The following is a 17,664-nucleotide window of genomic DNA, read 5'->3' as shown; positions in this document are numbered from 1 at the left end:
GTATATGGGGGATGTTTTGTGAAATGGGGAGATATCAGGCATGAAATCACTCTGTGTCTGTGATTCTGGGGATGACAGAGTATTGAATGCAAAACATGCAGTGCCTGTAGAATCCAGGGCAAAAATGCAAAAATGCAGTATGTTGTAGTTGCTTAATGCAGTATAATGTTCAATTTAATTTTCAGTATGATTATTTTGAGTTAATTGAGTAGAATTTACAGGCATAGGTAGGGACTATTTTTAAAAGGGTGAATATAAGGAACAAGGACTACTTGAGTGTTTTGCCTGTTTAATCATGAATGTATGCACAAAACTGAGATTAATTGGCACAAAGAAAAAAGCCTGTGTGTGATCTTGTGTAAGTTTCAATGATGAGATAGAGGGGAGTAAAAAGGATTTTGTGAAGGTGGTTGTTCATGCTGGCCAGTGAATTGCTGTGAAATGAATACCTTACTTATATGTTACACCTTAGTTTAAAGAATATACATACGGATCTCTCTCTCAATCTCTCTCTCTCACACACACTCACACTCACTCCTCATTCAGTTCTGGACATGAAAAGGTAAAGTGTGCTATTGAGTTGGTGGCTACTCCTGGTGACCACAGAGCCATGTGGTTGTCTTAGGTAGAATACACGAGGGGTTTACCATTGCCATCTCCCACACAGTATGAGATGATGCCTTTTAGCATCTTCCATGTAGCATGTGTATAAATGTGGTGTAGTGGTTAGAGTGCTGGACTAGGACTGGGGAGACCCAAGTTCAAATCCCCATTCAGCCATGAAACTAGCTGGGTGACTCTGGGCCAGTCACTTCTCTCTCAGCCTAACCTACTTCACAGGGTTGTTGTGAAAGAGAAACTCAAGTATGTAGTACACTGCTCTGGGCTCCTTGGAGAAAGAGCACGATATAAATGTAATAATAATCTGTAAGGGACAAAGGAGCCATGAGATTTCATAACCCCATGAGAAATGAACCTGTTCTTCTATATGCCATAAATAATATAGCTTGAGAGGCAGATACTTATCTCTTCTCAGCTATCTTGGAGACCTTACTTCTTGTAAAGTCAGAGCCAGATGTGGGGGGCTGGAGGTGAGATATAATGTTTTTGTGTGCCACACTGTGCATGGTGCATTATTTGCAGGTAGGAACATAGGAAGCTGCCATATACTGAGTGAGACAATTGGTCTATCTAGCTCAGTATTGTCTTCACAGACTGGCAGCAGCTTCTCTAAGGTTGCACGCAGGAATCTCTCTCAGCCCTATCTTTGGGCAACGTACTGTATGCTTTGGTAGTTTGTTGGTTCAATTAAAAAAAATCTTATCCTATCCCCCCCCCCCCCCAAAAAAAATCTTGTCCTATCTTTGGAGATGCTGCCAGGGAGAGAACTTGAAACCTTCTGCTCTTCCCAGAGCAGCTTCATCCCCTGAGGGGAATCTCTTCCAGTGCTCACACATCAAGTGTCCCATTCATATGCAACTAGGGCAGAGCCTGCTTAGCTAAGGGGACAAGTCATGCTTGCCAGCACAAGACCAGCTCTCCTCCTATTGTATCAGTTTGAATCTGTAACAGACATTTCCATCAGTTCCCCCTAATTGTCCTTTCAAGTGGCAAACAATCACAGAAGCTGATGACAAAGGTGTGCCTATCTCTTTAAATGCCACACACCTTGGACGGTTCTAAGCCAGGCCTGCCTTCTGACAGCTGGGATGGATTCTTCAGCCTCGAATTTTTCAAACAGGCTTGGCTGCTGTTCCCTGATGGCTTGCTTGAATTCTTGCAGTCCTCAATCTGGTCTCTCTTTATTTTATTTTATTTATTTATTTATTATTAGATTTATATACCACCCTTCCAAAATGGCTCAGGGCGGTTCACAACATGATAAACAATTAAAACAAATTAACAATTAAAATCAAACTATTAAAACTGGGTAGCCATACCCCAGGTCATCAGTATCTAGCCAGCAATGACTCTCTTCCCTGGTAAACTGACTTCCTGAAAGGGAACAGGCACCTTAGCTCTTTGCCTGCCCTTCCTCCTTCAGCTCTGACTCCATCTTCAGCCTTCTTCCTAAGACTTCCGTCCCATGCAGTATCTTCCACCCAATCTGCCTGAAACCCCCATCACAGGCCCTTAAATGTGTGTGAGAGAGAGAAAGAGAGTGATGTGCACACACTGCCTTGAGAGTGCTGCCCAGAACAAAACTCTTTCTGCTCACTGATGGTAAGAGTTAGATGGAATGCTGGTGGGAGGGCAGGCATCTCACAGAAACTGGTGGGGAGAGAGAACTTAAAACAATGCTATTGTAGGACTGAAGGGAAGATTATCAAGTGACTTATAGAGTGAATTAAGATGCCATCCACTTCAGTTTCTAACTATCTTGCAGGAACTGGGCTACATAGGAACACATATAAACTATTTTATTAGCATAGAATTGTGCTTTCTTAATAGTTACAAGTGATACTCCATTTGAAGTATTTATAGTAACCTATAAGTAACAGAGCCAGCGTGGTGTAGTGGTTAGAGTGCTGGACTAGGACTGGGGAGACCCAAGTTCAAATCCTCATTCAGCCATGATAGTAGCTGGGTGACTCTGGGCCAGTCACTTCTCTCTCAGCCTAACCTACTTCACAGTGTTGTTATGAGGAGGAACCTACGTATGTAGTACACCGCTCTGGGCTCCTTGGAGGAAGAGTGGGATATAAAATGTAAATAACAACAACAGAAAACAGAGTTTAGATATCAACAGTTAACGGGGGGGGGAATTATTAAACGAAACAAAAGAAGTACTGTGAAACCCACCCATTCTGCTGAAAACCTGGCGCCCTCCCCACATACACCCCCCCCGCCCTCTCAGTGCCCCTAGTCCGGCCCTGGTCCCTCTGCTCCAACCCGATCGCGTGCTGCTGCTGGCACCGCTGTTACTGTGCATCATGTGGACCTGCCTGGCGCCTGTGTGCAGCATCCCAACCATCTCCCGCTGGCTCCTCCTTCGTCTTCCCGCGCTCCAGGCGCTGTGCTTGCTGTGACTCCCCTCTGAGCTTGTTGCGGGCATTCGGGGGGAAAAGGTTTAAACAACAAGCAGCAGCAACCAACCAAACCAATTCTCTAGCCTGTGTTGTTTTCCTGCGTGCGGGTCCAACCAGTCCCCCTTTCCTGCTCTTGAGGGAGGACGGAGCTGCTTGAGCATATGATATCAGACAGGGTGAAAAGCTGTGGAGGAGCTGCGCCCTGAAAGGAGTGGGAAACAGGTTACCCTTTCCCTGCTCTTGAGGGAGGAGCCGCCTGCCTCAGCATATTATATCAGTGTAAACAATTAGCAGTCTGACATTTACTCAACTAAGTTTACTTCAGCTAAGGTTGAAACCTTAGTATAATTATCCCAACCATATCCAGTATAATTATCCCAACCTGATCCATTTGTTTGTTTTCCTGGCTGTCCATGGTATCCTTAAAAGTCTTCTCCAGGACCAAAGTTCAAAAGTGTCGATGCTTTTTCTATCTTGCTTCTTCAAAGTCCAGATATATTATAGACATAATTATATTATATACAATGTTATGTACATAATTACATAAAATCTTTGTGTATTAAATTTTGAATACACACTAATTGTATTTCAATTGTTTATTTTTCACGATAACTAAGGGCGCTCAACAGGATGTTGCATCTGGGCGCCAGATCCCCTAGAGCCAGCCCTGTAAATAAATAAATAAATAAATAAATAAAACTTGTAGAGTCACGTGGTTCTAGATAGATCTGTGATTTCATTGGGTTGTGAATGTGGTCTGTTTGGAGGCTGAGCATAGACCAAATGTGCTGGCTTGTAGCCAACAGAGCATGGGAACTTTGTTCTAAGATAGCCTTATTTGATTACACTCTGAAGGCCAGCCTCTGAATATGCATGATAGATACAAACATGTCAGAGCTTACTCCATCAGATAGATTTTATTGGAGAGGTCTGTACCACAAAATCTTATCCACAACTGAGGAATGATGTACAGCCTCTACCTGATAAAACAAGTTGAAAATCCAGCCATGCAGTGTTCCCTCCAACAGGGATTCCCAGAGGGAACAGTGCAACCGTGTGAACTCCATCCCTTGCACCAACACAAATGTATGATTAATGTATGCAATCTTCTCTGACCATCATGTAACTTGAGCATGAAAACCCTTGCAAGGGTCTTCAGCAGATAATGGGAGTACATCTGTCTTGTTACAACAACAACAACAACAACAACAACAGAGGATTTTAAGAAGCTTTATGTACAGAATAGGATCATAATATTTAGCATTGATTAAATATTTTTATTTTCAAACTGTTTACCCCACTTTTCTCTCAAAACAAACAATAACAAGGTAATAAACACAATATATTCAAACACCCAAAACAATACAAAACAGTCATCAGGGAATATGCTGAACTTGAGAGTGCTCAAAGTCCCTCTTATACATTATCTTCAAAATCTAAACAATTCTGTAAGATAGGTAGACCAGTACTACTTTCCCCAAATAACAGACATGGATGAAGGTTGAGAGGCAGTCATGCATAAAGCTACACAATGAGTTCAGGACTGAAGTGAGAGTAGAACCAAGAACTTCCCATTGATAAGTAGTTTTAGACAAACACTTCCTTTCTGAAGGAAAATCATTATCTTCAAACTTTTCCATTCTCCACATCTTCAAGCTTTCCTATTTTCCACCACACAAACTGCACAGAGCAGGCTGTGTTTAAAGAGTTGGTTCTTCACCGCTTTGTTTATGACAGAGCTGATGTCACTGGTGTAATTTTGCCTTTGATTAGCAGGATAGTAGCATGCATCATAGCTATGTATCATGAAAAAGGCACAGAGTGCTTTAATATCTGCTTCTTGAAATCCTAGCACATCCAGTGCTGATTCCCATGCTGACCTAATTCTCTGGTTTTTACCTTTCCTCCTCAGGATGGATGAAAGAGTACAAAGGGCTCCTGCCAGATCTGGTAACTTCTGTACCACTTGAGAATGCAAGCAATTAATAGTTTCACAGATGTAGCTGTAGAAAAGGTTTACCTCTATGGAAGTGAATCTGCAAACAAGAGGTGAAATATAATCTACTTCTCAAATAGCAAAATGTCAACAGGCTCAACTTTCATTCCCATTCAGGTGACAGCATGTTGGGTTTCTAAAGCTATGATCCTAAGCATGTTTACTAAGATTTATTATTATTTTGTTTTTAAAGTGTACATCCCACCATTCTTCTTTAAGACAGTATTTTAGTTTAAAATGTATATACTATTTGGCTGCAGGTCCCATTCAGTCCAAACATTTTAGGATTGATCTGTAAATATCACAAACATGGCTACTTCAGGCTTACCATGAATTAATTCCCAGCAGAATTAAAAATTTACATAAAGCAGCATTTTCGCGTAAAACAGTATGGCATAAATAAGTGAAAGGTTAGGACTGCTTTTAATTCCAAGACTGAGTCAAGGATGCTTAATTAAATTGTTTAGCAGAAAAATCCCTCTAGCCTTCTTTAAAGGTTTTGTTTCAAGCATTTAAAATCACTACATGTTCATGTTCTGACAGTGTGGTGGTAGACTATCAAATGATGATCACAACGAACTCATTGTTAATACAAAGGCACAATGACGACTGCCAACTGTTCTCTGTGATACCATTATCAGGCAATCATCATAACAAAGATAATATCACCAGAAGATGAATAGAACTTTGTACAGCTTTTCATTTCAATTTCTCACCTTTCTTCTAGCAGTGATGCCCACATTTCATCCTGTCCCACCTGATCTTCCAGTGCTGTACTCTGAAACTCAAACTTCTTCAATAATTTTTGCATGCTGGAATCTAGCACAGTGAATTGAGCCTCTATAGTTTGCAATTTGTTCTCCACCCTGTTAAGAATTAAAAAGCCAGAGTAAGTGAGAAACAGGAGGTTCCGTGTCTCTTGCACATATTTCGTCATAGTTCCTCCACTCTGTCTTAAGAATCTTAACCACAGGTTAATGTAATTACTTGGTGGATTTCATTAACATTTGACTTTGGCAGTTTATACCTCCTTTATGTTGTGCATGCAGCTAAAACCTGGTATGCTCTAGTACTTATACTTGTGAATTTCTGCCCCTGCAAAAAGCCATCTTAATGGCTCTGCTCATTGAGTTTAAAACCTACAACAGATAGTGGAAAAACAACAGAGAGTGTGTGGGAGAGATGATGTTACAGAGAGAATAATGTGAGCAAATGGTACGACACTTAAAGCTTGGTTATAGCTGAGAATAAGAAGGAAATGCCAGAGAACCAATGGAAGAGGTGGGTTTTAAGGAAGCGAGAGAGGTGGCACCACACACATGTGGAACATGTGTATAAGCAGTGAGGTGGCCAAATGTACAAATGATACCAAACTATTTAGGGTAATGAAATCCAAAACAGATTGTGAGGAGCTTCAAAAGGATCTCTCCAAACTGGTTAAGTGGGTGACAAAATGGCAAATGTGGTTCAATGTTGGCAAATGTAATGTGATGCACATTGGGACAAAAAACCCCACCTTAAAGTATACGCTGATGGGATTTGAGCTGTTGGTGACTGACCAGGAGAGGGATCTCAGAGTCGTGGTGGACAACACGTTGAAAATGTCAACTAAATGGGCAACAGCTGTAAAAAAGGCCAATTCCATGATAGGGATCATTAGGAAGGGAATTGAAAATAAAACTGCTAATATTATAATGCCCTTATACAAAAAGATGGTGTGGCCACATTTGGAATATTGTGTTTAATTCTGGTCACCACATCTAAAAAAGGACATTGTAGAACTGGAAAAGGTGCAGAAGAGGGCAACCAAGATGATCAGGGCCCTAGAGCACCTTCCTTATGAAACAAGACTACAACACCTGGGGCTTTTTAGTTTAGAAAAAAGACAACTGTGGGGAGACATGATAGAGGTCTATAAAATCATGTATGGTGTGGAGAAAGTGGATAGAGAGAAAAATTTCTCCCTCTCACATAACACTAGAACCAGGGGTCATCCCATGAAATTGATTGCCACGATATTTGGGACCAACAAACAGAAGTACTTTTTCACACAACGCATAATCAACTTGTGGAATTCTCTGCCACAAGATGTGGTGACAGCCAACAACCTGGATAGCTTTAAGGGGGGGCTGGATAACTTCATGGAGGAGAGGTCTATCAGTGGCTACTAGTCTGAGGGCTAAAGGCCACCTCCAGCCTCAAAGGCAGGATGCCTCTGAATATCAGTAGCAGCAGGAGAAAGGGCATGCCCTCAACTCCCGCCTGTAGGCTTCCAGCAGCATCTGGTGGACCACTGTGTGAAACGGGATGCTGGACTAGATGGGCCATTGCCTGATCTAGCAGGGCTGTTCTTATATTAATGTCCCCCTTGAACATATAGGGACTTGCAAGGAACAGTTAAGACATTTAAAGGAGACCTTTGGTCATCTGAGGGTGCCAGAGGTACAGAGGTCACAGATGGGAATATCATGAAAGAAAGATAGTGTGGGGCAAAGCTGTGGATAGTTTTAAGAGTAAGAGGGGGCTTGTGCTAGATAAAGAAGGGGATGATGAACCAGAGAAGGCATCTGAGATGTGGCATCACATGGTCAAAACAAGAAGTTTTGGAAAAGAGTTTTGGACAAAAATGGAAGGACTTGAGATTGTAGTGTCAGAGGCAACAGAGAAGCCGATGCTGAAGACAGAATAGACACATTTGGATCTGGTAGTGAGATCAAACCACCTAATGGCGCAGCAGGGAAATGACTTGACTAGCAAGCCAAAGGTTGCCAGTTTGAATCCCTGCTGAAACACTTATAACGGGCAGCAGCAATATAGGAAGATGCTGAAAGGCATAATCTCATGCTGCATGGGAGGAGGCAATGATAAACCTCTCCTGTATTCTACCAAAGACAACCACAAGGCTCTGTGGTCACCTGGAGTTGACACTGACTCAAGAGCACACTTTACCTTTACTTTAGTGAGGAGATCATCTGTGGACCGGTTCAGACAATACTTCCCCAACACATGCAGTTAAAAGGGGGACATGCTGACAGTGACAGTGTGCCTGTCATGATGTCTTTTGTGGACATTCTGATGCCCTCCCAGCACATCCCTTTAACATGTGTGTGTCAGGGGCTGTTCTTCCTAACAGCATGCAACCCAAATATTATAACTGCTATTCATATGAACAGTTCCCTCCTCTCCATGCTAAAGAGATGTGGCAGCAGGGCACTGGGATATCCATGAAGGACATCACTATGGGTGCACTTTTGACCTGACCCCTTTTAATTGCATGGGCTGAGGAAGTATAATCCAAACTGGTCCTATGAGCAAGGGCAGCTTCAGTAGTGTAGAAGTCAGAAGTCAGGTGGGAGGCGAACACTTCATGAGTATGTTGGCAAAAAGCAGCAGCAGGACTGGCCAGAGGATGAGAAATGATAAAGCAAAGGGTATTTTTAAAATAAAAACTGTGGAGACAGTGGCATGTTTGAATGCAGTGGCGAAAGAGCCTGAAGAGAGAGAAAGGTTGATGAAGGCCAGCTCCTTAAGAGATACCTCTAGGCCTGTTCGTGACCATTAGTGTGTGGACTGGAGTGATTGTGAGCACTTTGGGGACAGGGAGCCATCTTATTTGTTATTTTTCTCTATGTAAACTGCTTTGAAAACCTTTGTTGAAAAGCAGTATATAAGGTGGTGGTGGTGGTGGTGAGAACTCCTACCCCTGGCAGTACATGATCAAAACCTCTGTCTGGGTTAGCAAATGCAAGAAACGCACAATTAAGCCAGGTGAGGCATCTGTTGCTGAAATCAGGAGCTTCATGAATGTGAAGTCCTCCAAAGACCTAATAGGCATTCCGAGCATGCTTTGCTCTGCCTATATACTGGGAAACCTCATAATGTCTGTGGCTGCCCTCTGACTAGCTACAAAAGAGCAGGAGGCAGGCAGACCCAGACCTCCTGAAGTTGCTACAGCAACAGGATCAGAGAGTGTGGTTTGAAGAGTGGCACATCCATGGGTGTCAGCAGCTGTAGTCACAGTTCTCTATTGTTTCCAGGCCTGCTGGGTCCCAATGGCTAGGTAGAAAAGGTATGTGGATCTATACAACTAGAAAAGCAGTGTAGGAAAGCTCTCCTCTCCTCCTATCTTGTTCAAGAGCAGGGTGTAAAAGTTAGGTTAGCCTGCTTTGGGTAACCTGGGCTGGAGGAACTTGCAAGGATTCTCACAATCATACAAAGCAGGGTAATCCAGCTCCTACCCTGATTTTAATTGTTGTGTGAACCAACTTACTGTGGAGGGAAAGAGAGGGATGATAATGATGATTCACTTTATTAGCTGCCCCATAACAAATTGTTCTCTGGACGGCTCACCACACAGCTTTAGAACGTTCAATAAAAACGCACATGAAGTCACAACATGTTAACAAGTTATTATTAATAATAATAATAATAATAATAATAATCCTCTCTAATAAAACGCTTGGTGTCCGTCCGTGGACGGACACCAAGCGTGCGTTCGTGCCTCAACTGTTCTGAGTATGCTCAGAACAGTCCAAGAGAGACACGACCGCCAGCACCCGGCGGCCATGTTGGGCGGCCACAAACGGCCGCCCCGAAGAAGCCAGGACTGCGGAGGAGGGAGAGACTGGCTGAGGCGGCGGCAGAGCCGCCGCCTTGGCCATTAGCGGCGGCAAAGGACCGAGCGCCAGGAGCCACCAAACATCTTGGGTGGCCAGAAAGAGCCGCCCCAGGAAGACAGGAATGGGCCCGGGCAGCGGAGGGCCCGGCCAGAGCCGCGGGCCGCGGCGGGTGGCAGGCCCGCCAGAGCCCTGGGTGGCTGGCCCGGCCGGAGACGCGGGCCGTGGTGGGTGGCGGGAGGGGGAATGGCGGCGGGGGTCCAGACCGGCCCAGGGAGACGAAAATGCTGCCGCTGCCGAAGTCCCACCCTCCCTCCCTCCCTCCCAACTTCCGAAACCACCTTACCCCGGCCCGTGACAGTTGAGGAAAGGAAGAGCTCAATTGAAGAGGGAAAGAGGAGCTCGCAAGCAGTGCTCCTCCCTCTACAAAGCCTCTTTCCGAACTGGCGCTTGGGGCGGAAAGGACGCCTCTTGCGTCCTTTCCGCCTAAAGCGCCAGTTCAGGCAGAGCCTTTGTAGAGGGAGGAGCACTGCTTGCGAGCTCCTCTTTCCCTCTTCAATTGAGCTCTTCCTTTCCTCAACTGTCACGGGCCGGGGTAAGGTGGTTTCGGAAGTTGGGAGGGAGGGAGAGAGGGTGGGACTTCGGCGGCAACGGCGGCGGCAATACTTAAAAAAAAAAAAAAAGGGAGAGGAAAAGGCTAGCGCCCGTTATTATAACGGGCTTCAAAATACTAGTAATAATAATAATTCGATTTCTATACCGCCCTTCCAAAAATGGCTCAGGGCGGTTTATGCAGAGAAACAACAAATAAATAAGATGGATCCCTGTCCCCAAAGGGCTCATAATCTAAAAAGAAACATAAGACAGACACCAGCAACAGTCACTGGAGGTACTGTGCTGGAGTGGATAGGGCCATTTACTTTCCCCTCTAAATAAAGAGAATCATCATATTAAAAGGTGCCTCTTTGCCAAGTTAGCAGGGGTTTGCCAGGTTAGCAGGGATTAAGTTAGCACAAAGTTGTTCCAGTAAGAACGAATCTGCTTACTTTCCTTTCACTGGGTGGTATTCTTACGATTGGGAAAAATTGGGCTAGGAAAGCCTAGCCCAATTTTTCCCGATTGTAAGAACCACCGGGCTCAGCTGTGAGCCTGGTGGTTCACAAGCGGGTCACCCTCTGAAGTGCCCCTGCCCTAAAACCAGGTTTGCAGAGCGAGCGCTCCACAAACCTGGTTTTAATAATCGTGAGTAGCCGCGGTTCCGCGCCACTCTTACTCATGAGGAGACCCCTGGAGGGGAGGCATGCTCACACAGGGCATGCTGGAGCTTGCGGGGGCTGATTGGCCCCCGCTCCCCCCAGCCCCTGCCGGCTCCGTCACGGAGCCGGCAATCGTGTGGGCGGCCGATCCAGCCGCCCAGGGCTCCTTCTCTGCTTGTGAGCTGGGAGAGCGAGCTCAGCCCACTCTTCCCGCTCACACTGCAAAACCAGGTCTCACAGATGGTGAGACCCGGCTCACCATCTCTACAACTGGAATTGGTTCAAATTTGGTTGAACCATTTGGTTCAAAACGAAGTCCACAAGTTAGCTTTCTCGCACCTCAAATGTTCATGCATCCGTCATCTTGGATCAGGGTGGATGACATCCTCACAAACAATGCCACTGAGATTTTCCCATGTTCCCCTACAGCTGTAGCAAATTTGGTTCAAATCTGTTAGGCGGTTCATGTGTTAGCCCATTTGCGCCTCAAATGTTTATGCACCTGCCATCTTGAATTGGGCTGGATGGCACCACAAACTACACCATTGGGGCATCCCTATGAATCCCTACAACTGTACCCAATTTGGTTCATATTGGTCCAGGTGTTGCCAAGTTGATAGTGCGGGACCCACACACGGACAGCCGGGTGATTTCATAAGCCTACTAGAAAGCAGATTAAAAACATAGTACAAAACAATTTCAAAACTGTTTTAAAGTCAGTTTTTTAAATCAAATTTAAGAGGCCTGAGTGAATAGAAAGGTCTCTACCTGGCATCTAAAAGCACAAAGTGATGATGCCCGGCAAACCTCACTGGGAAGGCTGTTCCATAAGCAGCTGAGGTTTCTTTAGGAGTGGTTGAACAATAGCTTCCTTCAACAGAGCTGGGACCACTCCCTTCTCAATGAGGTATTTAGAACCTGCTGGACCCAGATAAAAAAATATCTCCCTACTAGCTTTAATAAGCCACGAAGGGCAAGGGTCAAGCGAGCACATGATCGGCCAAACTTGACTGAACACCTTGTCTACATCCTTGGACACCAAGAATTGAAACTCTTCCAGCACAACTGGAACAGGTAATATGCTGGAGACCTCCCCAATGACATTGCATCAACTGTAGAGTCCAACTCATGGCAAATGTGAGTGACTTTACCCTCAACATGCTGTGCAAATGCATCACAGTGTGCTACTGAGGATTCTAACTCATCTTGCCCAGGGCCAGATTTCAGGAGGCCCTGCACCATGCAGAAAAGCCCTGCTGGATAACACGGACAGTATGCAATGGTGGACGGGGAATGGTGGACTTCTGTTCAATCACTGCCAGAGAACAGGTTCGATAGTGAGCTTTAACCTGTGTTCATTCAGACTCACCCGACTTTTTCTCCACTTACTTTCCAGCCATCTCCTAGTTTGTTTCATTTATGTCAACCACCCAAGCTCTCTCCCCATTCCACAGAGCAACTAGACTTTCAACAGGAACACCTGTCATACCAGCTAGAAAATCCCCAGAGCCTTCAAAAATCCATTGGAGTTCATCACTCTCTGGGGGTGGACTGTTTTAATAGGTTCCCCAATCCCCACTCCTGCAGAGTGGTGTGCCCACTGAAATTCTAAACCTCAAAAGGAAGTGATCACACTTCTTGTGATCTAAACCTCAGAAGGAAGGGCACAGATGACACATCCCCCACTTTCAAATCATCATCCTCTCCAGTTTTAAAAAAAACACAACCAGATCCAGAGTGTGCCCAATTCATGTGTTGGGCCAGCACCAAAGTTACAGGTAAGCAACCTGTAGTTATCATGGCAGCCATGAAGTCCTGTGCTGCCCAAGACAAAGCAGCCTCAACATGGATGTTAAGGTCACTCAGATCAATCATTATGGGAGTCCTCAGCACCAAATCCAAGACCACCTCCATGAGCTCAGGCAGTGAGACAGCTGGGCAGCGGGGTGGGCAGTACCCTAACAGAATGCCCACTCTGTCCGAAGAGCCCAGCACTAGAACTCTGAATTAGCACTCACTTGGACAGGGAACCTAGAAAGGAAAATAGAGCTTTTAATAGAATTACAATGACCCTCCAGCCTATGACAACGCTGCACTAAATGCTCAGGTGGGAAAGACTAATTTCTCCCAGCTCCCCCATCCATGTATCTAATACAAACCAAGTCAACCCCTTCTTCCACAATTAAATCGTTCACATCGTCATTCAGGCACATAATTAAAAAGCTAAAGCTACTCCCAATAAGCAGAGTAGAGCCTTTGCCCTCATGGTCCCCAGCCTATGTCAAGCTCGCTGCCCAGGGCTCTTTTATATTGCTAGCCCAGGAAAAGCCTGCTGGAGAGAGAAGAGGAGGGACAACATCTGCTCCCAGGCAGACCCCAGGGTAAGGGACTGGGTGCCTGCCTGTCTGCTTCTCCTTCTGCCCCCCCTGCTTGCTATCCTCCCCCCCCCCCACCCCAGACTGGCTGCTGTAGTGTGGTGAGGCTTTGCAGGACTAGGGCCCAGCGGGTTACTTGGCAGTTTCCTGGATCCCATCTGCCTAGAGCTTGCTGCTCAAGGCTATTTAGAGTGCTTAAAGTATCCTTCCATAGTATCCTTCTGGAGCATCTGAGGGGGTTGCGAGTGGGAGGCACTGCCTTGCAGTAGTTCCACTCCTACCTCTCGGGCAGGTTCCAGATGGTGTCCCTTGGAGACTGTGGTTCTTCAAAATATGAACTTTTGTATGGTGTTCCTCGGGGCTCTATATTGTATCCGATGTTAACATCTACATGAAACTTCTGGGAGACATAATCAGATCTGGCACAGGGTGCTATCAGCATGATGACGACACCAAAATCTATTTCTCCATGTCAGCATCATCGAAAGAGGGCATAACCTCCCTAAATGCCTGCCTGGAGTCGGTGATGGGCTGGATGAGGGATAACAAACTGAGACTGAATCCAGCTAAGACGGAAGTACTCATTGTCCGGGGTCGGAACTCAAGAGGTAATTTTGATCTGCCTGTTCTGGATGGGATCACACTTCCCCAGAAGGGCCAGGTACACAGTCTTGGAGTGCTTCTGGGTCTGAGCCTCTCCCTGGTGTCCCAGGTTGAGGCAGTGGCCAGAGGTGCCTTCTATCAATCTTTGGCTGATACGCCAGCTGTGTCTATTTCTTGAGATAAACGACCTCAGAACAGTGGCACATATGCTGGTAACCTCCAGACTGGATTACTGCAATGCGCTCTGTGTGGGGCTGCCTTTATATGTAGTCCGGAAACTACAATTGGTACAAAATGTGGCAGCCAGATTGGTCTCTGGGTCATCTAGGAGAGACCATATCACTCCTGTGTTGAAAGATCTACACTAACTGCCAATAAGTTTCCGGGCAAAATACAAGGTGCTGGTTATAACCTTTAAAGCCCTAAACAGCTTGGGCCCTGGGTATTTAAAAGAACGCCTTCTTTGCTATGAAGCCCACCGCCACTGAGATCATCAGGAGAGGTCTGTCTGCAGTTGCCACCGGCTTGTTTGGTGGCTACTCGGGGACGGGCCTTCTCCGCTGCTGCCTCAAAGCTTTGGAACACGCTCCCTGCTGAAATAAGAGCCTCCCCATCTCTGACAACCTTTAAGAAGTCTTTAAAGACGCATCTATTCACCCAGGCTTAACTAAATATTGTTTTAATAGTTTTAACATTGTTTAAAATGTTTTGTTTGAATTGTTGTCGTGTTTTAATTTTTGCTATATCATTTACTTTGTTTTGGGGTTTTTTTTGTTTTAACTGTTTTAATTTTTCTGTTTGTTTGCTTTGTTGTAAACTGCCCAGAGTTGTGAGTTTTGGGTGGTATAAAAATATGGGGGCGGGGGGATAAAATGATGCAGAACGCAGCAGAGACTGCCAAGTCAGCATTCTGGGTCCTCCAGGAAGCTGCAGCTCTGCCACCAAGAAGGTCTGCAGCAATGTTGCTCTCAGAGAGCCTCAGGAAAACCGAGAGGGAGCTGCTGGTACTCACCACAAGCTCTACTCCCCATCTTCCAGGGCAGGGTGACACAGGGTAGATGATAAACTCCCTTCTTCCCTCTGCTAAAGTTGGTGATTAAGGCAAGCCAGCATTACCACATGGCATTTTTGGCAGCTGCTGGGGTCCTCTTTCAACACTGGGTGCCTAAGTGCTACCATGTTAATTTTGCACAGTATCTCTACTAGTCACTCCTGCACTGGGGAGGGAAGCAGCTCTGGGGGCTGTTGTAACGGGTGTGGGTCAGGCTGGTACAATATTGTTCTTTGGTTAGATAAATAGTAGAGGAGAAGGAAGGGAGCATGGATTTTATTTAAAAAGCAGAGAGCCCTTTATAAATATTTCATCCAAAAAACACTCAGTAGCCAGACAGCATGAGAACAGATGATCGAGGTAAACAACTGAACATTTTTCATTTGCTCAGTATGAACAACTGCAGATTACAGCAATTCATAAGTATCTATGAATATCGGCCACAGTGTGCTTAAGCCCATTGATTTCAATAGGCTCAAGCCTCTCTGTGCTGGATTTTGGCAAGCACCTACATGGTTGCCATCACTGCAACAGAACAAGTGAATGTAAGCCAAAGAATGTAAGTGGAGCCCACTATATTAAGTCTGCAAACTTACAAACACTTACCTGGGAGCAAGTCACCTTCAGTTCCAAGAAACTTAAGTTCCAAGCTATAACACTGGGTTGCACAGCAACAAATGGCTAGGAGTTTCTATGCACTGCATATACATTGCTATACACATTTATGATGCACAAGATTTAACACTAGGGAGAAAACCATAGGAATCTTAACACTAGAAAGCTCCTTCTAAAGGAGCAGCTACTCTACTACTCTACCAGGGAAGAGCTACTTCTCTACTCCACCAGGGAAGTCTTAAGTTTTGTACCCACAAATTACTTAAAATTAGGCTTTTATTCTATTCAAAGGCAGCTGCCACCATCAGATAACTGCAGACAGCAATTTCCTAGGGCAATTTCTAGAAGTATGCTTTGGTATTGAATTCCAAGCTCACAAGGACCTGTGCACAGGACAGAGAACATGCCTGTGTGACTGAGGTGCATTTGATTCTAGAAGAACCAAATTAAATATCATTTTTGACCTTGACATGATCACTTCTTCCTCAATATCTGTTCTGCACCTATAAAATGGAAGCTGCCGCTGCCACCACAATTTGCAGGTATGAGAGATGAAAGTTGTAACACATTGTGCACACCAAACTTCAATCCTGAAAACACATTTAGTCAATAGACACATTTAGTCAGTAGACATTTGCTACAAGTACCGTGTTTCCTCGAAAATAAGACAGTGTCTTATATTAATTTTAGCCCCCCAAAATACACTAGGGCAATTAGCGGTACATCAGAAATTACTGCTAGGTCTTACTTTCGGGGAAACAGGGTATGTACACAGTGGATCACAGCCTCAAACTGCTAATATAAACAATTGGACAGCTGGTGGCTCATAAGCTGTACTCCAACATAAAGACAACCTATCTGTACTCCAACTAGTTAATATTTTCATTCCATTTATAATATCTAAAGGGTGAAAAGAATGTCATTAAAAAACTCATCTAATTTACAGACATTAAACTCCAAATACATTCCTTCCCACAGTCCCACCCAGCAAAGCAGATCTTTCTATTATTTCCCCTTTGTGACCTGTTTAATGTCTTGTTCAGAGCACATAGAGATATAGCCTCTCTGGTCATCTTCATTAGAGATTAAATGAAAAGGGTACAATTAAATGCTGGCTTGTTTCTCTTTTGTAGCAGACAGTAAACCATGTGCACCAGGGATCCAACTTTACCAAAGGTCAATTTTCACTTAAAGCTTTTTATAGCCAGGACATCCAAGTATAGCTTATTAACACATGCCCACAAGCACATTTATTGAGCTATAGCAGAGTCCAGCTGTGCCAGTTTCACAAGTTTATGTAAAGAAATTATGAGCTACTTTCATACAAATTACAATAAACTTAAAATCCTAGTGGTCAAATTAATGTATATATAGATTCTGATTATTTTGCCCTGTAGGAATTACACAGTAGTTTAAGCAGTACGTCTGTCTTTTAAAATAACATTAACAAATTAGGTACACCTCTTCTCAGGTAGTCATTTATGATGTACTCAGGTCCTCTTCCATAGAAAGACACACGGATCACATCAGATACAAGAGGTGCATACACGGCCATCCTCCCCACCATCAAATATGCATGCCACAAGCAAGAAAGGATAATTCCCTGCTCATATCTGATTTTTTTTTTAAAACTGTATTTGTATCTCATGGAATTCATAACAGTTCTGTTTCAACTTAGAAGTTGTCTGCTTAGGACTTGTAGTCGTGTCCCCCAGAATATTTTTGTTATAGGCAGCATTTCTCCACTTATTGCAATCCTCCTATCATATCAGTGTATAGCTGAAGAGACACTACACAAGTTGCTTTTTTATACTTTGCTAATGGCAAGGGTGTCCAGAACAACCCTTCCTTGGCAAAAAGATTAGCCTTTTTAAAGCTTACATTGTCAAAATGTGCAAAAGTAGTAGAGTGATTTTAGGATAAATTACATAAATGATTTTAATATCACCAAAAATATTAAATGCAAAACCAGACAGAAGACTTTGAACCTGGGCAAGTTGATAATGTTTAAGCATACCAAATGCATGTGGCAATAAACTAAGGGAATTCATGTATGAGCCAGTAATCTTTGAAAAGAGTTTGCTGAATAATTAATAAGATTATAGTTGTTTTGAACTCTTCAT

The 17,664-nt window shown here is 44.3% G+C and overlaps 1 protein-coding gene across 6 annotated transcripts; it reads right to left on the bottom strand.

Moving 5' to 3' along the window:
- Positions 1–4,243: 4,243 nt before the first annotated feature.
- On the bottom strand, positions 4,244–17,327 carry SMCO1 (single-pass membrane protein with coiled-coil domains 1). Of its 6 annotated transcripts, none has more exons than XM_053309199.1 (3): positions 16,565–17,327; positions 5,742–5,891; positions 4,244–5,065 (listed from the first exon to the last, which is right to left on the bottom strand). In XM_053309199.1, the coding sequence occupies exons 1-3, from the start codon at positions 16,618–16,620 to the stop codon at positions 4,681–4,683; spliced, it is 591 nt and encodes a 196-aa protein (XP_053165174.1). In that variant the 5' UTR covers positions 16,621–17,327; the 3' UTR covers positions 4,244–4,680. The 6 variants fall into 6 exon arrangements, with proteins under 6 accessions (XP_053165174.1, XP_053165179.1, XP_053165175.1 ...); XM_053309204.1 differs by lacking the exon at positions 16,565–17,327 and adding an exon at positions 12,916–12,922; XM_053309200.1 differs by lacking the exon at positions 16,565–17,327 and adding an exon at positions 11,476–11,504.
- Between the last annotated feature and the right edge of the window lie 337 nt (positions 17,328–17,664).

Source organism: Hemicordylus capensis, chromosome 3 (assembly GCF_027244095.1).
Source record: "Hemicordylus capensis ecotype Gifberg chromosome 3, rHemCap1.1.pri, whole genome shotgun sequence".
Lineage (NCBI taxonomy): Eukaryota > Metazoa > Chordata > Lepidosauria > Squamata > Cordylidae > Hemicordylus > Hemicordylus capensis.
Note: the sequence above shows the minus strand (reverse complement) of the source record. Positions and strands in the feature narration are given on the sequence as shown.